Source organism: Barbatula barbatula, assembly GCF_947034865.1.
Source record: "Barbatula barbatula genome assembly, chromosome: 6".
In the NCBI taxonomy this organism is placed as follows: domain Eukaryota; kingdom Metazoa; phylum Chordata; class Actinopteri; order Cypriniformes; family Nemacheilidae; genus Barbatula; species Barbatula barbatula.
In genome coordinates, this window is record NC_136765.1 from 25,361,148 (window position 1) to 25,386,976 (window position 25,829).

Genomic DNA, 25,829 nt, shown 5'->3' on the forward strand with positions numbered 1-25,829 from the left:
TTAGATGTGGATGTGCTCATGGGACATTTATGAGAAATTTGTTTTTGTAAACCTTGTCTAAAGAAACGAGTGTCTGACTTCTGCTTGTAGCTGTACACAGAACAAACGCGTTATATCGTTCAAACAAGGTTTTGAATTGTGCATTGCGTTAACTGAAATAAATGATTTATTATCCCGTGAGAAAGAAAAGTCGTATCTTTATTATCTCAATTATTTTTCAGACACTAAAGATTAAATGGAGAACAAATGGAAACTTTTGCTCATCTGCGTCTCAGATGTTTCTCCTGATGAAACGAGTCAGAAATGTCAAACCTCTACAATCTACATTCATTTTACACCTCGAGACTCAACATTTCAGTCTCATTTGTTTCGTTTTTATTTAGCATTTTCAGGAGAAACATCTGAGACCAAGTCGACACCCAAACGCGACAAAGAAATCTCATGAGCTTCAAAAGTGATTTCTGAGCAATAACTTCTTCATTTGGGAACGCATAGTTTCTCATGAAACTGAAAACCACATCTTTAGTTTTGACATGAAGTTCGTTATCTATTCAATTATATTATACCAGGGGACCTGTGGAATGCTTCATTCTGATTGGCTGATGATCGTTCTACGGGCGTGCACTGAATCTATGAAGTAGTTCCAGGTCTGTCGAATTACTGTCCCATATCACCGCGCCAAGTTTAAAGAGTAAAGCCCATTGCACATTTAGTTCGAAATTTCTGCACGTTAAAAAATAAATACGACCTCACGTTGTGTCAATGACATCTACACACGGCCTCCGATATGTTCATCCATCATAAAAATGCCTACGTTCCATTTGTGACACTGCACACGTCAGACCAATCACAGAAGAAGGGATTAGACGGATGAATCGCCAAACGAATCATTTGAGAGTCAGTCAAGAAGTGAGGTAACAATAACTGACTGTTATAAGAAAATGAAAGTGTTTTATTTACGTATATGTACGTATGTTGCTGAACACCCTTTAAACCAAAGTAGGACCTTAAACATCACAAAATATTGTCTCTTTAACTGAATAAGGTTCTACTGTAGCCTACTATCCACCATTGAATAACGATCTAACAACAAACAAAAAACAGGTGATTTCCATTTTCTGAGAAGAAATAACAGTTAACATTTATGGACAGCATGACAATTTCAACAACAACGCAACACTGTCCAGACGAAAAACTAAAGCGTATCAACAAACCACACGACTCAATCAGAGGGTTACACACTTAGAAACACGAAAATAACAAAAAACAACAGCTTTATTTGTTCAATGATTGGCTTTAAGTCCAAAATACGTCTTTGCAAGAGACTCTATGGCACTGTGAGAACTACAGCTGGCAAAGATTTAAAAAAAATGTTTTTGATATGACCAGGCTGTTCACGACGAAGACAAATATCGAAACGCGGCTTTTCTGTCTAAATGAAGCAACTCTCGCTCGCTCGCTCTCCGATAACTGCATACAGGCTCAAGCAACGGCCTGAGATGAGACGCTTAAGAAATTCGTCCTATTAAATTAGTCTTAAAAATGTCTTGACAGCAAACATCAAAACAACGTGGTAACTGGTATAAGAGGAATAATTGACTCCGGTCCATTGAATTCTTAGAAAGTAACAGGCACCCGAGGTGTAAAGTAGGTCAACATTTTATGATGAATTCAACGGCCCGTCGTCCATTATGCCTTACATAAAACACGACACAAATCTATAACACCGTTTCTGTATCTTGTCTGTATGAGTGTTGCGGTTCATTGAGACGGTTTGCTGTTGTACAGTCCGGATTTATACAGCGCTCTGGGGTAATTGTAGATTAGCTAGAGAAATTCTCCAGCGTCGCTTCGATGTAAAAGATCCACCGCACGGCGTATAACTGCAGACAAACGTCTCGTCCCCCAAAACATTTTTCCAAAACATGAAGTCTGAGAGGCTACACGTGCACAAATGTGTTTTTCATTAATGCCGTCTTTCGTCATTCATAACTGTTGAGGATACGAGGAACGCATCCATTGTCTTTTCTCTTGGTATATAGGCACGATCGATGCGCCACTTGCATCCCAAAAAAAGACTACCCAGGATTGCTAGAATACAAACTTCTGGAAAGATTTGTAATTTAAAGACGTTGGAAAAGTCAACCTGCAAACGCGCACGAACACAAGAAATCACACAAAGACGCGACTCCTCAGAACGTGTAAACTCCACTGACATGAGTGAGAGAGCTTCATCTGGAAACGCTCAATAATGGCCAGTCTATCCGGCCTGTTATTCTTTGATAATCATTACTCATGCGCTCATGTTTGTCTTGTGTCATTAAACTGTAGAAAAACAGCTGTGCTTCTATGAGCTTTCCGTCTCGAGTTGTTTTGTCTTGGTTTCGGTATTTTGCCCAAAGTTGTATTCCGTGGAAACAGTTAGTGGGTTCTTGTGTTTGAAGCCGTGGTCACACTTCCCAGAGATAGGAAACGGCTCACCCGTGGACCATTCAAGAGACCGTCTGACCCGAGAAACGCTTAACGCTTTTATGTTTGTCACCGGATACAACACTTCTGACTGATGAAGACCGTATTGTTCAGCAGAGATTTCATTTAAGGATGAACTTAGTCTCAGATGTTTCTCATGAGAAATAAAAATCAAATCAAAGAAGATTGTTGAGTATGGAGGTGTAAAATGAGCGTGGATTCAAATTGAGATCTTCAATTATATTGACTTGATTGCAGACACTTTGTTGACGTCTCTTCTCAAACTCTTATGACTGACACATTTGTGATATTTCAGACTCTTGATCACAGGAAAAATATCTGAGACACAGATGAGACTTCCCATTTGGCTCGCCATTATATCTCACTGATGTCTAGAAGAAATAACTGAGATCATCTGTGATTTTTCTTATGGGCAGTGTTGGGTGTAACAAGTTACTAAGTAATTAGTTACTGTAATTGAATTACTTTTCCCCTTTTTTCTGTAATTTAATCACAGTAACTTCTGATGTAATTGACCTAAATATAGTAATATATTCAACCGTGGAAACAACATCAAAATTATGGGCCCTGACGCAGATCTAATTTTCCAGTCCTGCGTGCGTTTTTAAATAGCAATGCATTTGCGCTCAGGCGCATTGTTGGCGCGTTGCTATTTTGAGGAACTGAAAACATACTGCGCCATAGACCAACTCAAGTCAATGGCGCAATAATTGTTTAGTTATTACATAAAAAATGAATTACAATCTATATGTATATGTACAATGGACATAAAGATACAAATCTGGATTCCGAATTCCGCCGTGTAAATAGCGAATCCGCCATGGCACGAGCGCAGCTGGCTCTAAAAAGGAATGGATGATGACACTCTGATTGGTTTATTGCACGTCACGCCCATAAAACACCCATTACTCATAAAGAGAATCAGGACAACCCGTTAAGACCATGCGCCGGGGCGCAACGACTGTTATACTAGCAAGAGTGGATTGGGACACGCCCTGAGTGCACCTGCGCTTTAAACCATGCGCTAAGATCGTGAAAATGGGGTCTAACTTTAAAATGTATGCTTTAATATCTCCTTCTCACATTTTTATACTTTGGTAGGTGAATGAGAATAATTTATGTTGTTATTTATTATTTATCTGAATGAATTAAATAAGCCGTTTTATGTCTATCCTTGAATCAACTCTTGGATATAGGAAGTAATAAGTAAATTAATAGTAAATAAAGTAATAAAAAAGAAAAAAAGCGTCTGCCAAATGCATACTTAAATCATTTTTGGAGCGAGTCATTTGTACAGTAATGTAATTACACTCTTGAATATGTAATTAGTAATTCATCACTCTTTCAGAGTAACTCACCCAACACTGCTTATGGCTCACGAGCATCAAGGTAACTGGGGATTTTCAGGGGTGTTTAGAAAGTCAAGCACGATTCGAGTCCTAACATAAACATACAGTAAAGTGTAAAACGGTCTACAAAAATGCGTAAAAGAGTCAGTTTAAGTAAATCTATAAACATGAGACAGAGAGAGGGTGTAGCTATAAAGTCTCTTGTTAAAGAAGATCAGATTTCAGGTAAAGTCGAAGAGAGCAGCGTCGAGGGCAGAGGGCCAGTCAGACTGTCTCAGGTCATCTCTGTCTCGCTCTAGTCTCACAGTTCAGACGTCTGAGCGGCCCCTGCGACTGACCCCTGTGTCACGACCCCTCAGCCAGGCCATGTCACACGCCACGGGTGTAAAATCAGCAAACACTGACACTAAAACACACACACGCACGATTCACGGCACAGTGCTCGAGCTTATTTCAGAGGCACTTTAAACAGAAACCGCAGCCGTTCGTTTATTCAAGCACATAAATATTTATTCCTCTTATAGGTGCACCGTTCTCCTTAAAATCTCTCGCCAAGACCCCGAGGACTCGCAGGCCAGACGTTTCCAGTCTTTTTGTTGTGGTGCGGATCAAATGCTCCGGCCCGTTTTCTACATTTACTGTCTGCAATTTTTTTCGCTCTAATAAATGAGTGACAGGCGTCTCTAGGTGGGCCGTTGTGTATTTTCCCCCGGGGGTCCCTGTGGATCGCGCTTTTTAACAGCCATTCTCAAATGGAGGGGAATGAGAAGAGAGCAATTCTAATTGCTTTCATATGCCGTATTATTGGCTGATTTAAATAATTGCAGACACCGGGGGCCGGCGGTGGGGGGCTGTGGTTGCGTGACCCACGACCCCTCCGGCGGCCTGGAGCAGTACAGAGTACACCGTGGGTAAGACGCTTTTGTTCAGGGTACAAACTTTTAACCGCACTTTAATTGACAGACTGTGTGTAATGAGACTGACGGCAACATTTCTATCAGAGTTTAGATTTTCTGGTTTGTTACCTGTCAGCTCTTTCTTTAACTTGCGGAGGTCTTTGGAAAGATCTTCAAACTTGACCTGAGCGGCGTGAAAGAGATCCTGAGGTTCAGGAAGTGGGAAAACACTCTTGTCTGTAGCTGCGTTCTGAAACACAAGAAAGGTTCATCCGTGATACCGACGTGATCTTTCATTGCAGAAGACAAACTCATCATGTCAAGGTCTCACCTTGTCGAAGTTCCGAAGGTAGTAAGATACCACATAATCCACCAGACTTATACGATTGTCCTGTTGGAGAAACGGGATTTTAAAATGTCACATCACAAATTACAATTCTGACACAATCAGACAAAATAAACAGATATCTATCAAAAATCAGCTTGAAAAGGAAACCTGTTTTCACGTGTTTACATGCATAGCAATAAACCAGCTACGCAGAATACCGCATTTACATTGAAGTTTGAGACTTTCTTGTTTCTCGTGTCCAGTGACGTCACCGCCGATAGTCTCTAGTAAATCAAAATGCATATATCTCCTCGTGTCCACAGTACCGGCATATGAAACAATAGCTTTTCATTTAATCATTTCTACATCAACTGCTTGATTCGAGAGCGGACTTTTATGTGTTATTTTACTGATACTTTGAGACTTTTCTATCGCGCTGTCAGACATGCGTACATCAACAAAATGCCGTTTACGAGCTTCTCCAGAAAACCGTTTTACGCATTTACACCACCTTACTTGTTATCAGCTTATTTAGCAAAATCTAGTTAGACCGTGCATGTAAACGCACTCATTGAGGCTAATTTAACAAACAAACATGCAACAAAAAATGACTAAATATGAACATGAGTGGCTACTGCGATCAAATCTCACGTCAGGTTTCAACTCGCGTACGCAAGTTTTTAAGATCGGTTTTGTTTCGTTTAGGATCTGAAGAGAAATAACGATATAATTATTATCGTTATTAACCAATAACTTCTAAGGGTGGATCTGTTTTTGTTTCTACATACGACCGATAAATGAGGCGCATTGAACACCTCAAAACACTCAACATAGGTCGTTGAATGACATGAATTAATTTTAAGTCCCTGTGAACAGGTAGTTGCCATCGTTTTTACTTCCGTAATTTGAGTAATTTCCGAGTGAAATGGAATTTCTAATGAGAAGAATAGTGGGTGTGGCTTTCGTCTTTCTCTGCGTTTTGATTGGATGTATAAAAACAGCCATGACACTGGCAGCAGACTGATGTTGAATGGGAGGAGCTAACAGATGCTCCGCCCAAGCCATCTAACACACGTCATTTAGGGTGGATAGTCATCACAGGACGGAAGTGCATTTTCAGATTTTGAAAGTTAAGATAATGAGCGCACACAATATTAACAAAGAGAATGACCCAATTATTTACAATAAACGCTGCAATATATCATGAAAAAATAGGCATTGTAATTTTTTTATTTCACAGGGACTTTAATCTTAAATCAAAATAATTAACTCATAAGACCAAATCAATAATCAATACCATCAATATAACCTCATTATAACAGTATACCAAAATATGCTTTGAAGTATCTTACAATAGAAATAAGATGTGTAGATCATGGTTAATGTAAAGAAACTGATACCGTGCTTTTGACATCCTTTAGTTTCGGCAGAATCTCCAGTCCAAACCCGTCCGCCTGGCCTCTGGTTCTGTTTCCACCGTTCATATAGTTTCCAAAAGCCAAAATGAGACCGATCACATCTTTAACGCTGTCATTATCCAGAAGCGCCTGCAGTACACACATATCAAAAACTGTAAAGACCTGCCCAGCTAAATGTTTTGTGATTTTAGACACTAATCCGCAATCTCTCGCGCTATACAATCACGACTCATTTGTGTATAAATCAAACCAACAGAAGGAACAAGAACGTCCAGGTGTGTGTTACCTTGCACACGGTAGAAATGACGTCCACTTTCCGACGGACAGAACTCAGGGACTCCACAAACACAGACTGAAAGATCATACAGTGAGCACGGCCGGCGAAATCTGGAATCTGTGACAGCTCATACAGGAACCTTTACGAGGAGATAAAAGAGCTGAACTAACACCTTCACATCATCATCATCATGAAACAGACAATCTGGATATAACCGAGCTGAGCGTAATCAAGTGTAATATTAGCGACGCGAGTCACACCGGGTCGTGATCCACACGCGATCACCTCTTCCTGTTTCATTAGCATACATGACTCTATACAGTGAGAGGTCAAAGGTCACAGACGACTTATTCATCAGTTGAACGGTTCATCCTGTTTGTGGTTTTGAGATAAAACCGGCGGAACTCAACTTTCTAATTCAACGTCAAATGATTTGAATCTCTGGATGTCATTTAAAAAAGGGACCTACTGTTCAGGTTTATCCAGAAGTTTCACCTCATCTTCTTTAGACGTCTCGTAGTGTTTCTTGATCTTCTGCAGCTCTTCGGCTTGAGCTCTCTACAAACACAAACAACAACAACACATCCGTTACGAGAGAAGCAACGAGGATAAAATCACAATATACGCTAATAAACACAGCAGGAACAATCTGAGGATCTTTCTCTTTCATTATATTTAAAAGCATGACGTTTTCACTTTTTAAACACCATTTGTTTTATAAATGTACTGTTTAAACATTGAATCGTAACTAAATAAGCTAAAAAGCGAATCAATCATATTACAATGCCTATTAAAACTAACAGAAGATTCAGCGGCGTAAAGAGTATTTCAGTGATGACCTCAGATGATCAAGACATCTAAACAGCCGTCTGTCAGTTTATACATGTGTCGACTGCAGCGCTGATGTTAGTCTCTCTGTGTGACAACTATGATCGATTTTTACGATAAAAGGTTTGCGGTTATCCCGCCCGTCACCCAACGGAGGGCTTCAGAAATCCATCTGCTTAGTGTCTCACGCACATGACCTCAAACAAGGTAACCAGCGCTTCACATTAGCCAAATCACACATTCATGAACAGAATTTAAAGGCAAGCTAAAAAAAACTATTAAACCTGTAATGAAATATAACGGCATGTTTATGATCGGGAGAAACAGCTGGTGCTCTGTTAAAAAATGACTGTTGAAAATAAACAAAAGAGAATGAAAATCAGGTATCAAGCTAGTAAACATTGTTTGGCGCTATAAGATTTCTTTATAGTTGAGATGTGATGCTTACATTTTCATATAAAGCTTCAATAGTCTCCAGATCGACGGTAGTGTGATCCACAGTGAGTACAGCTGCAAAATATATCACAGCGTCATTACACAATCTACACAACAACTACCATATATTTCAAAGAGTTCCAAGTTATCGCAAAGCTGTGTGTGTATGTAAATGTGTGTGTAAGTGTGAGAGAGCAAGAGTGTGCGAGAACATGTGAGAGTGTGTGTAAACATGTAAGTGTGTGTGTGTGTGTGTGTGTGTGTAAACATGTAAATGTGTGTGTAAGTGTGAGAGAGCAAGAGTGTGCGAGAACATGTGAGAGTGTGTGTAAACATGTAAGTGTGTGTGTGTGTGTGTGTGTGTAAACATGTAAGTGTGTGTGTGTGTGTGTGTGTGTAAACATGTAAGTGTGTGTGTGTGTGTGTGTGTGTGTGTAAACATGTAAGTGTGTGTGTGTGTGTGTGTGTGTGTGTAAACATGTAAGTGTGTGTGTGTGTGTGTGTAAACATGTAAGTGTGTGTGTGTGTGTGTGTGTGTGTGTGTGTGTAAACATGTAAGTGTGTGTGTGTGTGTGTGTGTGTGTGTGTAAACATGTAAGTGTGTGTGTGTGTGTGTGTGTGTGTAAACATGTAAGTGTGTGTGTGTGTGTGTGTGTGTAAACATGTAAGTGTGTGTGTGTGTGTGTGTGTAAACATGTAAGTGTGTGTGTGTGTGTTGTGTGTGTGTGTGTGTGTGTGTAAACATGTAAACGTGTGTGTAAGTGTGAGAGAGCAAGAGTGTGCGAGAACATGTGAGAGTGTGTGTAAACATGTAAGTGTGTGTGTGTGTGTGTGTGTGTGTGTGTGTGTGTAAACATGTAAGTGTGTGTGTAAGTGTGAGAGAGCAAGAGTGTGCGAGAACATGTGAGAGTGTGTGTAAACATGTAAGTGTGTGTGTGTGTGTGTGTGTGTGTAAACATGTAAGTGTGTGTGTGTGTGTGTGTGTGTGTAAACATGTAAGTGTGTGTGTGTGTGTGTGTGTGTGTGTAAACATGTAAGTGTGTGTGTGTGTGTGTGTGTGTGTGTAAACATGTAAGTGTGTGTGTGTGTGTGTGTGTAAACATGTAAGTGTGTGTGTGTGTGTGTGTGTGTGTGTGTAAACATGTAAGTGTGTGTGTGTGTGTGTGTGTGTGTGTGTGTGTGTGTAAACATGTAAGTGTGTGTGTGTGTGTGTGTGTGTGTAAACATGTAAGTGTGTGTGTGTGTGTGTGTGTGTGTAAACATGTAAGTGTGTGTGTATGTGTGTGTGTAAACATGTAAGTGTGTGTGTGTGTGTTGTGTGTGTGTGTGTGTGTGTGTAAACATGTAAACGTGTGTGTAAGTGTGAGAGAGCAAGAGTGTGCGAGAACATGTGAGAGTGTGTGTAAACATGTAAGTGTGTGTGTGTGTGTGTGTGTGTGTGTAAACATGTAAGTGTGTGTGTATGTGTGTGTGTGTAAACATGTAAACATGTGTGTAAGTGTGAGAGAGCAAGAGTGTGCGAGAACATGTGAGAGTGTGTGTGTGTGTAAACATGTAAGTGTGTGTGTGTGTGTAAACATGTAAGTGTGTGTGTGTGTGTTTGTGTAATCATGTAAGTGTGTGTGTGTGTGTGTGTGTGTGTGTAAACATGTAAGTGTGTGTGTGTATGTAAACATGTAAGTGTGTGTGTGTGTGTGTAAACATGTAAGTGTGTGTGTGTGTGTGTGTGTGTGTATGTAAACATGTAAGTGTGTGTGTGTGTGTAAACATGTAAGTGTGTGTGTATGTGTGTGTGTGTAAACATGTAAGTGTGTGTGTGTGTATGTGTGTGTGTAAACATGTGAGTTTGTGTGTGTGTGTGTGTAAACATGTAAACGTGTGTGTAAGTGTGAGAGAGCAAGAGTGTGCGAGAACATGTGAGAGTGTGTGTAAACATGTAAGTGTGTGTGTGTGTGTGTGTGTGTGTGTGTAAACATGTAAGTGTGTGTGTGTGTGTGTGTATGTAAACATGTAAGTGTGTGTGTGTGTGTAAACATGTAAGTGTGTGTGTATGTGTGTGTGTGTAAACATGTAAGTGTGTGTGTGTGTGTGTGTGTGTGTGTGTGTGTGTGTGTGTGTGTGTGTAAACATGTAAGTGTGTGTGTATGTGTGTGTGTGTAAACATGTAAACGTGTGTGTTAGTGTGAGAGAGCAAGAGTGTGCGAGAACATGTGAGAGTGTGTGTAAACATGTAAGTGTGTGTGTGTGTGTGTAAACACGTAAGTGTGTGTGTGTGTGTGTGTGTGTGTGTATGTAAACATGTAAGTGTGTGTGTGTGTGTGTGTGTATGTAAACATGTAAGTGTGTGTGTGTGTGTAAACATGTAAGTGTGTGTGTATGTGTGTGTGTGTAAACATGTAAGTGTGTGTGTGTATGTGTGTGTGTAAACATGTGAGTTTGTGTGTGTGTGTGTGTAAACATGTAAACGTGTGTGTAAGTGTGAGAGAGCAAGAGTGTGCGAGAACATGTGAGAGTGTGTGTAAACATGTAAGTGTGTGTGTGTGTGTGTGTGTGTGTGTGTGTGTGTGTGTGTGTAAACATGTAAGTGTGTGTGTGTGTGTGTGTGTAAACATGTAAGTGTGTGTGTGTGTGTGTGTATGTAAACATGTAAGTGTGTGTGTGTGTGTATGTGTAAACATGTAAGCGTGTGTGTATGTGTGTGTGTGTAAACATGTAAGTGTGTGTGTGTGTGTGTGTGTAAACATGTAAGTGTGTGTGTATGTGTGTGTGTGTAAACATGTAAACGTGTGTGTAAGTGTGAGAGAGCAAGAGTGTGCGAGAACATGTGAGAGTGTGTGTAAACATGTAAGTGTGTGTGTGTGTGTAAACACGTAAGTGTGTGTGTGTGTGTGTGTGTGTATGTAAACATGTAAGTGTGTGTGTGTGTGTGTGTAAACATGTAAGTGTGTGTGTATGTGTGTGTGTGTAAACATGTAAGTGTGTGTGTGTGTGTGTGTGTGTGTGTGTGTAAACATGTAAGTGTGTGTGTATGTGTGTGTATGTAAACATGTAAACGTGTGTGTAAGTGTGAGAGAGCAAGAGTGTGCGAGAACATGTGAGAGTGTGTGTAAACATGTAAGTGTGTGTGTGTGTGTAAACACGTAAGTGTGTGTGTGTGTGTGTGTGTGTGTGTGTATGTAAACATGTAAGTGTGTGTGTGTGTGTGTGTAAACATGTAAGTGTGTGTGTATGTGTGTGTGTGTAAACATGTAAGTGTGTGTGTGTGTGTGTGTGTGTGTGTGTGTGTAAACATGTAAGTGTGTGTGTATGTGTGTGTATGTAAACATGTAAACGTGTGTGTAAGTGTGAGAGAGCAAGAGTGTGCGAGAACATGTGAGAGTGTGTGTAAACATGTAAGTGCATTTAAGTGTCAGAGTGCATTTGCAAGAGTGTGTTTAAGAAAGTGTGTGTGTGTGTGTGTGTGAGAGAGAGAGTGCAAATGTAAGATCATGTGTGTACACGTGAGAGTGTCTGTGAATGTGCGCGGGTGTGTATGTGTGTGTAAGGGGCGCATTAGTAAGAGCATGTGTGTAAGTGTGTGTAAGAGAGTGTGTTTGTGTGTCTGAGAGCGTTTGTGTAAGAATGTGTATGTATGAGTGTGTGTGTGACCTTGCTGAATGTCCTTCATCTCCAGGTGTAGACTGGATATTAATATTCCAACAGTCTGGGAACGTTTACCATCCAGCAGCTTGATAATCTGAAAGTGTAAATGTCCAACATTAAAACAGCACTTATACAGACTGAATGAAAATGGCACTTATATAAAACTATTTGTTGTTTAACTGAAGAAAGGAAGAACATTTTGTTGTGAAGTTTACTTTTAAAGCTTCACTGATCGTCACACAGCGGCGCTCATTGAGAATGTCAAACACACAACAGCCCAACAACCATCACAGTCACTAAAGAACAGAGCCAAACCGCACCATAAACTGACAACTGCACAAGCGCCTAGAAGATTTTAAAACAAACTATAAATTCACAGGTTTTTTATTTCTACCTACACATGTTCACAATTACTAATGACTGAATTTGCTCATAAAGGCTACAACAGTTTCTGGCACGGTAAAGAGCTGCTTTAAAACTTAATGTCTTGGTCTTCTTCATTAGGTAGCGACGGGTCGCGATTACAGACGTTCTGCTACCGAGGCGTTCGGTGGGAACAAGTGCGACGGCCTTTAGAAGTGAGTATTGCGTTACAGCGGAGAAACGTTCACACACGCAGAGACGCCGTCTCTTAACACCTCTAATGAAGCGCTACAGTAAAAGCAAACAGCTTGAGAAGCAAACACACTTAAGCAGAAAAATCATCCCGTGATGTTCTTCATGACGTCCACTGGGCCCAGAGATATATCCAAATATTGCAAATGTAGATTGTAATGCTTCGCATGATTTTGATACTTCAAATGTTTTGTGGATGTTTCAAGTGGATGCAGGTAGAGAAGAGAGAATGTCAAACGTGAATGCCTAAATCGATCACCGCGCAGTCAGTCGTTAAACACATCCAAAAATACACCGGCAATAAACAGGAGGCGTTGGAGGCTTTAAGTCACTTCTGAGAGTCTGAGTCAGAAACAATTAAAACGTCAGATTGTTTAAGAACCTTCGTGACCGTTCAGGCTGAATATTAATAATGATTAATCTCACTGTGTGATGTTTACATACTTCACAGGGCCGAACGAGACACATACCAGACCCTCCTCAACGCAAGAAGAGAGAAAGTCTTTATAATCAATGTCTCCATTAGAGTTTCTCAACGATGTCTCAGACCAAGTCTGAAGTTCTCAATATAAACTCACCTCTTCAATCTACATATATGTTCGGAGCTCACACGATGCCACATGTTAGTCATTAAAGCTCTTCGAAAGAGCGGATGGACGTGACAGAAGCTCCGCACCCCCACGTCATCCTCGCCGCACTTTGATATGATAATCAGAAGAGAAAAAAGGCACATGACACACATTAGCCCGGCCTAAGAAGATTTCCTATTTATTGCGCTGCATCTTCCCGAAACACTTTGAAGAGCGTTTTCCAAAACCCGGCCCACCCAAACACCCGTCTACTAGCCCCCAAAGTATTTCATTTCCATAATGCCCACATAGATCAAAACACACAGGCACTTTCTCAAAGCCCTCACGGATGACATTCATTTCCTCACCTCTCCCAAAAAACTGAACGCCTGCAGGCAGCAGGTCTGCGCAGATCTGGGAGCGTTTTCAGTCGCGGGACACTCAAAAACGCCTGCACTGTCATCAGTGATGTGACACCGTATGCCACACATCACAGTCTCGGCTCACAGACAGAAGCCCGATGGATCACAGCCAGACCATCGGCTCAACCGGTTTCTGCAGTATTGCACTCTAAGGACAAGACATTGACATGATCCCTCGCCGGGCTGTCCGGGACTTTTTCCTGGAGGTGGTTACTGGGGCAGTTTCTCAGAAGGGTGATTCAGAAAGAGTAAACACACATCTGCTGGCGTGTCACTTTTGTTTAGCCGTCCTTTCAATTTTTACGTCAGTTTGCCAAGACCTGAGTTCCAGAATCTATTCGTCTATTTGCATTTGCCAAATGAGACATTAAAACTTAGTAATGGCTTCATAAATCACAAATGGTTTCTTTGAAATCACACGGAAACATTGCGCAAGCTAATGTGAAACCTGGAGCGCTACCTATGTATCCTCGCATATATTACAACATATCACATTCTATACCACGATCTATGTCACAATACATAACAGGCTATACAACAATATACGCCGCAATAGGGCTGGGCGATATTGACCAAAAATTTTGGGATGAAAGACGATATATATGTATATCGATATTTTCTACAAAGTGGAATAAATGTTTACCTCCCTCACGTGAGATGTCACAATCACCTTTATTAAAATTGCTTGTGAAAAGAAATTCAATGACAGCGTTTTTTTACCCTATTTGAAAAAACACATCTTCACATCGTTGAACATGTAAATTGTAAACGAAAATTATAGTAATAAACAAATAAAAACAATTTAAAATTAAAAAGATATTCAAGAATGTGCAAAAACAACTGATTCAATCGTTCAATTCCTTCTAACACATATTAGAACAGGTGAGATCATCTGCTTGAAAAAATATATCGATATATCATAAAACATATCTTAAAGATATATCGCCCAGCCCTACGCCGCCATATACTGTGACCAATACCACAATACATCAGTCTACACCACAATCTCTATTCACTCTATATCTCAACTCATCACCACCCATACCACAATATATGACAATCTTTACCACAATATATTACGGCTTACATCACAATATATCTTGATCCATACCATAATACATCAGTCTACACCACAATCTATATTCACAATACATTATCACCTATATCACAATCTATATCACAATATATTGTGATTTATACCGCACTACATCACAATATCCCACAAGCTATGTCATATATCATATAAGATATACAGTATATTGTGATTTGACCACACTACATCAGTCTACATCAAAATCTATATCCACCACCTATACCACAATCTATCAATATCTATATCACAATATATCATGGTCTATATATCAGTCTAAACCCCGATCTTTATTCACTACATACCTATATCACCACCTATACTACATATTCAAATTTATATTTATATATATATATATATATATATATTTATTTGCAGCAACAAGCCACACCGTGCATTGCAATATATTGACAATAATACCACAATATATTGTGATTTCATGTACATAACAGTGTCAAAATATACCAGGATATATACCACTATAAATCACAGCCTTCTTCACAATATATACCAATCTCAACCACAATACATCACACATTTTTCAGGAGATTTGAAAAAGAAATCACAACATGTTCAGAGCACACAAAACTACATGTTAGACTTAAAAGACTGAAGCTCCATGTCTGCGGTCAAATGCTGATGTTAGCTAGAGCCCTGAGTGACCACACACACACTTAATGACGACCTGGAGCCCCTGTGATTGATCAGAGTAGCTGTGTATGGATCTGAACAGACCTGTGGGTCCAGAATGAATTTTTAACTTCTTGGACGCCGGATTTCTAGCCTTCGCAGTTAGAAATGATCAAGACAAATGAGATATAAAACAGCACATAGCGCTGACCCCTAAAATGACTTTCAACAACAACTAATGATTTCAGTTTCGCGAAATTAAGAGAACAGAAGCGTGCAGCGTTTAATCCATGATGTGAAGGTATCGTCTGCGAGACGTCTATCTCATCCAGATGTGCCATCTGATACCCACATCTACAATCAATGGGTACACATATCAGAGCACTGGCCGGCCAATGAGAGGTGGAGTAGCAAACCATCTAACGCTGGCATATGAGGAATGCTTTGAGATTCTCCAAAAACTCCATTTAAGGAAGACTGTTGACTGCCAGGAAAAGCACATCTCGGTGGCGAACTCAAAGCTTAAGAGATTTAAAGACACAAATCTTACTTTAAACAACCTCTGATTGATCCAATGAATATTCAGGCCGTCACAGCAAACAGATCTTCACTGGTCCATGTGAACTGTGGTGCTGTTTAATATCAACGCTTATGTATTGTTATACGTAACTAAGGTTTAAGGATGAAACCAGGACAATATTCTTTAAATACACTCACTTTAAATCATCTCAATCTATACCACAATATATCACGATATACCACAACACATCTGTATACGACACAATCTATACTCACAATACATTTCCACCAATACCACTATCTATATCACAGTATATTGTGATCTTTACCACATTATATCAGTGTATATCACAATCTATAGTCACAATATATCACAAGCTACACCACAATATATCACCATATATACCACAACACATCTGCATAGACCTCAATCTATACTCACAATACATTACCATCTTTACCACAATACACCACTATCTATATCACATCAGTCTACATCACCAGATTATATCATAATACATCACCACCTGTTCCACAATCTATCAATATCTATATCACAATCTATCAATATCTATACCACAATGCAGCAGTTTAAACCACGATCTAAATTCATATCAGCCCCATATCACCATCTATACCAAATACTGTAACAATAAACTGCACCGTACACAGCAATATATCACAAATGGCACAATATACCAGGATATATACCACGATAAATCACAGCCTACTTTACGATATATAACAATCTTTACTGGTCCATGTGAACACGGGTGCTGTTTAATATCAATGCTGATTTATTTTTATTACGAAGGCGCAACGATAAAAACAAGCAAAACAACGTAAAAAGCAACGCAGTACCTTTTTATATATAAATTCAGTGTTTTGAAGCTATTCAATTAGCATTTGACCGAAGAGATGAAGTCATATAAATATATATATATATATAGTATGTATATAGGGGAGGTATGAGGATGGAATTTTCATATTTGGATGAGATATTCCTCAGATATTTATACACATTTATATATCTGTATGTGACACTGACAAATTTCTGTACGGCGAACAGTCAAACCAAACAACAAACCTTCTTGGCTTTGTTCTTCTTCTCGTACGTATCCGACAGGGGTTTCTTTTTGGGCTGTATGTTGGCTTTGGAGAACAGCTCCTCAAACTCTTTGGTGTTTATGATATCAGGCTCCGCCAGAGCATTCCAGAGCGTGTTATTACTGCAACACACACACGTGAGGTTATCTGTGCATGTTGAGACATTGTGACACATCAAACACTCTTAACATAATACGTCTGACAGAGAAACAGAAAACGGACGAAACAGAGAAAGCTTCGGAGCTTCAGAGAAAGTCTGAGGATTATTTGAATCGATGTGGATTTGTGTGTTTTCTGACAGACTCTTGTGATCTGAGAGCATCTGGCTCTCCGGCTGACGATGAACATCACCATGGATGGGAAGTATTTGGTTTCTATCGTTGCTGAGAAACACGAGCAATACAAACAGGCAGACGGTGTACAGGGGAGTCTAAAGCGAGACTGAGTTTTCCATTGTTGTCTCTTGAGCGGGATAACTGTTTTATAGAGAATACAGAAGCACATCGCCACGATAAGAGCCGGATGACGCTGTTCCTCGACTTTATGATGGGACACAGAGTTTGATTCTGCATAAAACATTTATCTATGTCGTTCACAAACATTTTGTTATTCTTTCTGTTTCAAGTATCAACGTAAACATGTAAATAACGTGGACCTCACATTTGTGTACTCACTTGTTCTCCTGAATCTGAATCCGTGTCCAGTAGAGCGGTTTCATGGGACACGCCGGTTCCAAGGCCGGCTTACGTGGCGCTTTCTCGGCCGCCTGTCCAAAACCAAAACCCCCGAAAGCCGGAGGGGGAGGAGGGGCGCCGGCACCCGGCATGGGCGGAGGGGGCGGGGGAGCTCCCGGTAAACCTGGTGGGGGAGGCGGAGGGGGAGGAGCTCCAGGGAGTGGGGGAGGTGGGGGCGGTCCAGGTGCCAGTCCAGGTAAAGGAGGTGGCGGAGGAGGGGCGGATCCACCGGGCAGGGGAGGGGGGGGAGGAGGTGGGGCAAAGGGCTGACCTGGAAGAGGAGGAGGTGGAGGCGGGGCGTAGGACTGACCCGGAAGAGGAGGAGGTGGAGGCGGGGCGTAGGACTGACCCGGAAGAGGAGGAGGTGGTGGTGGTGGTGGCGGCGCTCCAGGGCTCACACCCAAAGTGGAAGTGATGGAGTCCAAGTCGAGTTTTTTGGGATGGTTGGTGTTTGTTGCAGGCTTGGTGGCATCACCGTCGGGAGTTTTGATGAAGGTCTCGCGGTCGGTCTGGACGCACACGTTGCGGAAGGTTTTTGCCGGCACGTCGTCCTCGGTGGAGACGGACACCTCCTGAAGCTCGCCGCGGTCCTGGATGGATTGACACGCTTTCACATGCTGCAACTTGGCGATGACAGACTCCAGGCGAGACACCGTCACTGCGTGCTCACCTCGAACATTGAAAATCTGCAGCTCGTAGTCTTCCTGGATTCATCAAAAAAACCAAATATTAGATACTAACCCTGATCAATATGAGTGTTCATACACAGAACACGTGTCATGGTTTCACTACTGAAAATGCCCTCATGTCAATCTAAACCTGTAGGACTTGATTTCTTCTGCAGAACACAAAGAAGATAGTTTGAGAAATGAGACCACAGAGACATTTCTCTAAATATCTTCTTTTGTGTTCAACGAGTGAACAACGAGTGTAATCTGGTTTACAACCACATGAGTGTAAAAATGAGGATAGAGTTTTTATATTGGTAGAACTGTCCCTTTAAATATTATAAATCTGTGTCATGTGATATTTTCGCTTTAAAGATGTGATCTAGAACACCTGAGATGTGCAAACTAAGACTTTCAAGATGTCAAACATGATTTTCTAAAAAACACTTGTGTCAGCTAATTCCCCTTATATTCATTTAAAACAAGGTATGGCACGTTTAAAGGCCTTTTTTATTATAAGTTATTAGTCTGACAGTTTAATACTATTTTAAAAAAGGCCTAAAAATGTCAATTTAATAACCATTTAAAACGGTCAATTTCATAGCATGTTTTGCTAATAATGCAAAGGAATGCTGCATATAACGCATTGTGTTAACAGCACAAGGTTGTGTGTTGGATCTCAGGGGATGCAGATACCTGTATATAAATGTAAAGGATAATGCAATGTAAGTCACTTGCCAAGCCATGACGCATAAGCACACTTTTTTTAATCATACATAATAAGACATTTATTCATTATATTATAATAGAATATTACGGAAAACAACCAGTATAGTTTGACAAAAGAATATCAAGTTTTTAACTAGAAACATATAAAGTAATGAACTGTTAAAATGTACTAGTAGATGTTTTTCTTAACATAAAATCGAACTTAATGTAAATATCTTTAAAAAACGTTACGCATGATGAGAATATCAGTCCTGGACACTACTTTCTTTCACAATTTCTTAATTTTTTATTCCCCATGAAAATTCGGTCAGTATTTTTCACAATATTTTAATTTTACAACATATAATGCACTCAGACACGCGTTACGGTTATGAGAATGTCAGCAGGAAAACAATAAACTACATAAATAATGAATTCCTACGTCAAAATTATGTTTTGTCCAAGGTAGAGAACACAATTTTCTTTATTATGATCATTTTTGGGTTATCAAACTTTACAGTTATTTATAGTTCAAATCCTTCCTGCCATTCAGCGGTTCCGTGAGAATGACCCTTAAGACTAAAATACACTACAAGACTTTTGCTCAGATGTTCAGTCTGCAGATTTGATCAGTTAGCGTGTTTCTATCTTTACAAAAGTCTGCAAGTGTCTGATGTCTAGTTCTAAGTCTTGAAGTGTTTTCCAGCCATTATACAAACAAGCCAAAGCATTTATTGTACATGTCTCTCGTGACCTCTGGTGTTTGTTTTCTGTACTGCAGCTGTAATGAGTGTTAATGTGAGACTTACACACATCTTCTCTATCTCCTCTTTAGACTCTCTCTTCAGCTGAAGGAGGGCGGCCTGGTGCTCTGAAACAAACCACAGAAATGTGTCTCTTTCAATATTTACATTTTAAAGGGAAGAAATGACCAGAACTCCATGTTTTCCGGGTGAGCCAAGAACTGTCTAAAGATGTCAAAGGAAAGTCGAAGGCGAAGTTGACTTCGATGAAACAACTATATCTTCCAGTATGTCTCATATGAAGGTTGTAATGGGTTGAGTTGCTGCGTTTCATTTAAATATCAACATTGTCTCTTAAAATTGCTTGGAAATAAAAAGAGAATCAAACGAGAGCGTAACATGAATTGTGTTTATTTGGGTAAATGTGATGGGAAATGTTTGAGTTAATATGACAGACACATTGTTGACATTTCTTTAGAAATATGAGAGACGCAGACGAATCTAATGGCTAGAACACACTACAAGACTTTTGCTCAGATTTTGAGTCTGCAGATTTGACCAGTTATTGTGTTTCTGAAACTTTCAAAAAGTGTCTAGCCTCTTTGTAAGTCGCTTTGGATAAAAGCCTCTGCTATATGACTAAATGACTAAATGTGTTCAGATTTAAAAATCCTTGTAGTGTATTCCAGCCAGAAAGCCTTTGCTCTTCATTGTTGTCTAGGAGAAATAACTGAGAGTCACATAAGTCAATGACTGTTGTTTTGAAAACATGATGAAACACCGGTCACGTGTGTTCAGCCGAGCCATAGTTCAAACCCTACAGAGTTGACCTCCTTTAGATGGCATGACATCAGAAGGTGAGCTGGATGTACCAGTGCGGCTGGTTTCGTGTTGCTAGAGAAAAGCATTATGGGCGATTAACTGGCTTTGTGTTGAATTCACATGACATCACACAAACCAGAGCTGTGCAAACACGCAGCACAAATAAAAGTGTGACTACAAGTATGCAACAGTGGAAAACCCAAAACCACAACCTGTTACCTCGTGAGGTAAATCTGGTGTTTTGCATGATGGATGATCAAATACAAGCATGGACATCCATAGTGAGTAGCATATCAAACAGGCACCTGAACAACAGTTTCTCAACATACTTTGATTTGGGATGCACTACAGGAATGATGCAGAGCATCTAGGATGGATAGTACAGTGTGCTGAACCGTCTGACGCCGCAGATCTGCTTGTTTGTTGGAGAGTGAACGTTTGTGTTTGTGTCGCGCGTGCCCACCTGCTTCAGTGTAACGCAGTCCCACCTTCTCGTCTGCATCTTTGGGTTTGGGTGGAGGCCAGACGGCATGCAGACGTCCAGGGGTTCTGTCATCACCGTCTGATGGAGACGTGACCTCAGACTGAGACAAAAAAACAGATAGCACCATATTAAAATACCAACGTACTGTTTGAAGTTATTTGATGTTGTATATCACTTGTGTTTTTGCATTTGTCCACCACACACGTCATAGAATGTTTTCGGAAAAGCAACCGTTATATTTCACGGTAAGAATGAAACTACAGTGATTATAAGTCTTAAGAGAAATAAATGTTAATTTAATAATGTTTTTTTAATAATCGACACCTGAAAACCTAGCCAGGACGTGTCTGGGAGAAATGGCATGTGTGGTCACCCTAACTAAACATTACAATGAGAGACAAAGAACGAGAGAGACAGAAACAAAGAGCTTGAAAATTAAATCGAGAGGGTTGAAATTATATTATATTTACACACTTTTTTGTTACATATTTTATCCTTTAGCACCTTTAGTTTCGATTCCACCTTACTGTTTTACTTACTGTCTCACAGTTTTGTACTTACTGTGTGTCTCTTATTCTACATGTGATGCTTTGGCAAAATTGTAAGCGCACATACGTCAATTAATTACCTTTTAAATTGAAACTGACCAAGACAGAGAGAGACTGAAAATGAAAAGGAAATTGTCAGGAGACAGACAGAGAAATGGAAAATGAAAATAATTTTGCGAGAAATATATCAAATCACTTTACAACAATTGTTGTATTCAAGAAAACAGACTCTCAGTCTACACTTCCTTCAGTGATACGTACATTCACCTCAGTGGGACTCTTGATCTCAGTCGTCTTGATGCTCGACTGTCTCTCAAAGATGGATCTCAGCAGCTCTTTCTCATTCTTCTTCTTCCTCCTGACCGCGTCCAGGTCCAGCGCAGCATCCACGGGATCTTTCTTCACTGGTTTACTTCCAAACAGTTTAGACTTCAATGCATCAAACGAATCTGCTGAAGATTTGCTGCCGTTCTTCTGCGAGTCAGCGTCCGGCTCAACCGGGTCCTCTCGGCTTTCCTCATTCTCGACGTTCACCAGCTTCTGCAACTGACTGCTGACTTCGGACAATGACTTTGGCTCATGCTTCGGTTTGGAAACGCTGGCGTTAGATAGCGGCTCGAGTTTAACTTTGTTGACGTGTTGCCTGAGGCTGAGGAGCGCTCGATCCGTGTCGCGCTGCTTGATCTCCTTGGTCTCTTTTTCATCTCCAAGAGCACCTTTCTTGAGAACCCGTAGGCCGCTGAACAGAGCAGGCAGCTGGTATTTCTCGCCAGACGAGGTTGTTTTGGTGCTGGAAGTGTTTCGCTTAGTGTCTTTGGAAGGTGTGCTTGGCTCCGAGATGTTCGCGGAAACCATTTCTGATAGACCTTTTGTCTCCGGCTCAACACCTGACCCTGTCAACACAGACGAGAATGGAGATGCTGGAGACAAATAAGCCCCCGTAGGTGTGTTTTGTTTAAAAGGATCAGATGGAACGCTTGGCTCAGGGACGGTTGGGGAAACCATTTCTGATAAACCTTTTGTCTCCGGCTCAACACCTGACCCTGTCAACACGGATGAGACCGGAGATGCCAGAGACAAGGAATCCACAGCAGGCACGTTTTGTTTCAAAGGATCAAATGGGACGTTTGGCTCAGGGACGGTTGGGGAAACCATTTCTGATAAACCTTTTGTCTCCGGCTCAACACCTGACCCTGTCAACACGGATGAGACCGGAGATGCCAGAGACAAGGAATCCACAGCAGGCACGTTTTGTTTCAAAGGATCAAATGGGACGTTTGGCTCAGGGACGGTTGGGGAAACCATTTCTGATAGACCTTTTGTCTCCGGGTCAACACCTGACCCTGTCAACACGGATGAGACCGGAGATGCCAGAGACAAGGAATCCACAGCAGGCACGTTTTGTTTCAAAGGATCAGATGGGACGCTTGTCTCAGGGACGGTTGGGGAATGTCCCAAAAAAACTATTTCTGAAACATCTTTATTTTCGGACTCTAGACCTGACCCTGTCAAAACAGACGCGACTGGAGACGCCGGAGTAAAAAAAGAACCCGTTTGAGATTTTGCCGGCGACTCTAGTTCTTTTCCCTCATTCCCTTCTTTGTGAGAGAAAGGATCACCTGATGACACAGCCTCACCCGTCGTCTCAGATTCAGAAGGTAAGGACAGAGGAGCTCTTCTCCTCCAGCTGGTGTAGTCTTTGACCACACCTGCGTCCAACTCGTTCGTCTCTGTGGGAGTGTGTGAAGCTGATCTCGCGTGAGCCGTCTCCAAGCCGTCCGGCTCCTTCTGAGACAGATCTGACAAAGACGAGGACAAGTTCAGCAACCGGTTGAGCCGTCCGTATGACCTGCTCAGGACCGAGGTGTTTTTGAGCGATCGTTCGACCATACTCTCGGCCGTGGGGACGAACTTGAACTCTTCACGACTACAGCTAGTATAAGTGCTTTGCACATCTTCATCATCATCGATGTAGGTTTCTACTCTGGTTACCTGCACCAGATCTGAAGTGTTATGAGAAGACCTCCACGAAGGTGTTTCTGTACCCCGCGGATCTGTCTTCAGACCATCCATCCCTTCCAAAACATCCATCACAGCGACATCATCAAAGCACATGGTTTCGAGGTTGCTCAGGTGTGAATCTTTGTCAGCAAGCGTCCTGAATGACGTGAGCACAGCAGAGTCTGATGTTAGAAACCTTGTTGAGATCCTAGCCGGGTATTTTCCTTCACTCTCCATATTTCTGTTTATATCGATTTGTTCAATCCTATAAAGAGACACTTGATAAATGCATAAACAGAGCAGTGAAACGCAGTACACCAGAAACACTGGCTCTTTCTTTACCTACACCTGAATGCGCTCCAGTTTCACATCGTCGAGAAAACAAAAGCGTTCTCAATGTGGAAATCCTCTGGTGTCTCTTTCTCTCTCTCGCTCCAGGAGGTGCAGTTATACGCTGTGAAGAAGCCTGCTATCCTTTAAAGCCTTTGGAAACACTTTGCTTTGCATGCAGAAGTAGTTTTTCGGCAACAGGTTTAACATGACGTTTAACATTTCTCGCTCCTTCAGTAAAACTGGTGATCCAAACACACACAAGCAGAACCCGACTGGGCGTAATCTCTCCACAAAATCCCTCAGTGTGGCTCACGTCCAGCGGAGGAAAACTCTCTCGTGTTTATTTACTAAAAGGTTCAGAGGTTTCCTTTAAATAGTCCCAAATAGCTTCCAGATTGTGGCGGCATGGAAACTTCCTGTCCTTCTGCGTTTCTGCCGGAGAAAGTTCAGCGCTGCGGTGAAGAGATTTGGAATGGGTGGAGTTACACAGGTCGGATCACCTTCCTGTCTGACCACTCCCTCACCAAACCTCCCGGAGATTCACCTGTAAGTGTCCGATTACTCAAAGCTCAGAATGTAAGTGAATGTCAAGCTCCTCCTATTCCTTCTCACTCACTCTCACTTTCTCTCTCTCTCTCTCTCTCTCTCTCTCTCTCTCTCTCTCTCTCTCTCTCTCTCACTCACTCTCACTTTCTCTGTCTCTCTCTCTCTCACTCTCTCTCTCACTGTCTCTCTCTCTCTCTCTCTCTCTGTGTGTCTGTCAGTGTCTCTCTCTGTGTGTGTCTGTCAGTGTCTCTCTCTCTCTCTCTCCGTCTCTCTCTGTGTGTGTCTGTCAGTGTCTCTCTCTCTCTCTCCGTCTCTCTCTGTGTGTGTCTGTCAGTGTCTCTCTCTCTCTCTCTCTCTCTCTATGTATGTCTTCACTCTCTCTCTCTCTCTCTCTCTCTCTCTCTCTCTCTCTCTCTCTCTCTGTGTGTCTCTCTCTCTCTCTCTCTCTCTCTCTCTCTCTAATCTCCAGCAGGGTCAGGTGAACTGGGCGGTGCTACGGCATTACAACACCAGCTATAATCAGCTCTGGTGATGTCATTGGCCACGCCTCTGACTGTCTTGGTTGCCATGGCGTAGACAGAGCACAGGGTAATGAATGCACATAAAATCAGTGACCAGAACTCTTTAGAAAATCATCTCATTTCTAACTTTAGTTCGAGTTTGATCAAACACATAACATTAGAACAATATAAAGTAATATTTGTATTAGACAATGTTGTTGTTTTCTAATAGATGACAGAAAGATAGCTTTCCTGTATCTCAGTGGTAAGAGCATTGTGTTAACAACGGGATTGCAGATACCTATGTAAAATGTTTAGGATAATGCAATGTAAGTCGCTAAGGATGAAAGCGTCTGCCAAATGCATAAATGTAAATGTACATGATTCATATTCAATAATACCAAACGAAAGCCTGGACAAATCACCACACAAACATTCACATTTTCTTCTATGCACCTGAAAATAACATGAAATAACAGAAGAGGACAACAAGCGCGTCAGTATCAGTAAAGTTCTTTTCACACAGAGATCCTGGAAAATACACAGAAAACGTGTCCTGGAATTTGTCCGGGGATCGTTCGATTTTGTTCATTACGTAACACCTAAACTCTGGAATATCTTTCCCGACACTATTCCAGGATCAGTCTCACAATTTAGATCTAGATTAAAGACACATCTTTTCAGACAAGCATTCACTTAATGCAAAATATCCTAAATAAACCAGCGGGAGACTGCTGACATTAGATTTCTGGCACTGATCCCATTAATGTTACTAGGTCCTTATCCCGTGATCGCTTTTCGGATCAATCTGGGATGTGTTTGCGTTCAATTCTCCGTCAGTATCTGGGATCAGCGGTCTGTGTGGATGGGGTTTAAGTGTTCTCTGAGCTCTACAGCTCTGAATTATCACTAGCGGATGTTACGGTTGTCTTGTTTCTTTTTAAAATATTGATGTTTATGAAAAGATACCAAGTCGTGCCAAAGATACAACACCTAGATATCAACAAAAGTCATAGACGGATCATTAAAACTAATGTTTAGTGAACTTATGAATCATGTGTTGAATATTTTAGCTGACTTACATTATTAAGAGTCTTATAATCACTCCAGGCCTCCTGTGAGGTGCT

The 25,829-nt window shown here is 41.1% G+C and overlaps 1 protein-coding gene across 1 annotated transcript in view; it reads right to left on the reverse strand.

The window, feature by feature from the left end:
• The window catches only part of LOC306895839 (uncharacterized protein), a 43,159-nt gene that overhangs the window by 8,949 nt on the left and 8,381 nt on the right, over positions 1–25,829 (reverse strand). Inside the window, exons 4-15 of the mRNA XM_079459379.1 lie at positions 21,584–23,665; positions 20,754–20,874; positions 19,535–19,596; positions 17,290–18,053; positions 16,596–16,737; positions 11,670–11,757; positions 8,035–8,096; positions 7,228–7,316; positions 6,768–6,897; positions 6,464–6,610; positions 5,067–5,126; positions 4,865–4,985 (exon numbers count right to left, since the gene is read on the reverse strand). Of these exons, the coding sequence (XP_079315505.1) occupies positions 4,865–4,985; positions 5,067–5,126; positions 6,464–6,610; positions 6,768–6,897; positions 7,228–7,316; positions 8,035–8,096; positions 11,670–11,757; positions 16,596–16,737; positions 17,290–18,053; positions 19,535–19,596; positions 20,754–20,874; positions 21,584–23,665 (3,868 nt within the window). The remainder of the gene's footprint in view (positions 1–4,864; positions 4,986–5,066; positions 5,127–6,463; positions 6,611–6,767; positions 6,898–7,227; positions 7,317–8,034; positions 8,097–11,669; positions 11,758–16,595; positions 16,738–17,289; positions 18,054–19,534; positions 19,597–20,753; positions 20,875–21,583; positions 23,666–25,829) is intronic.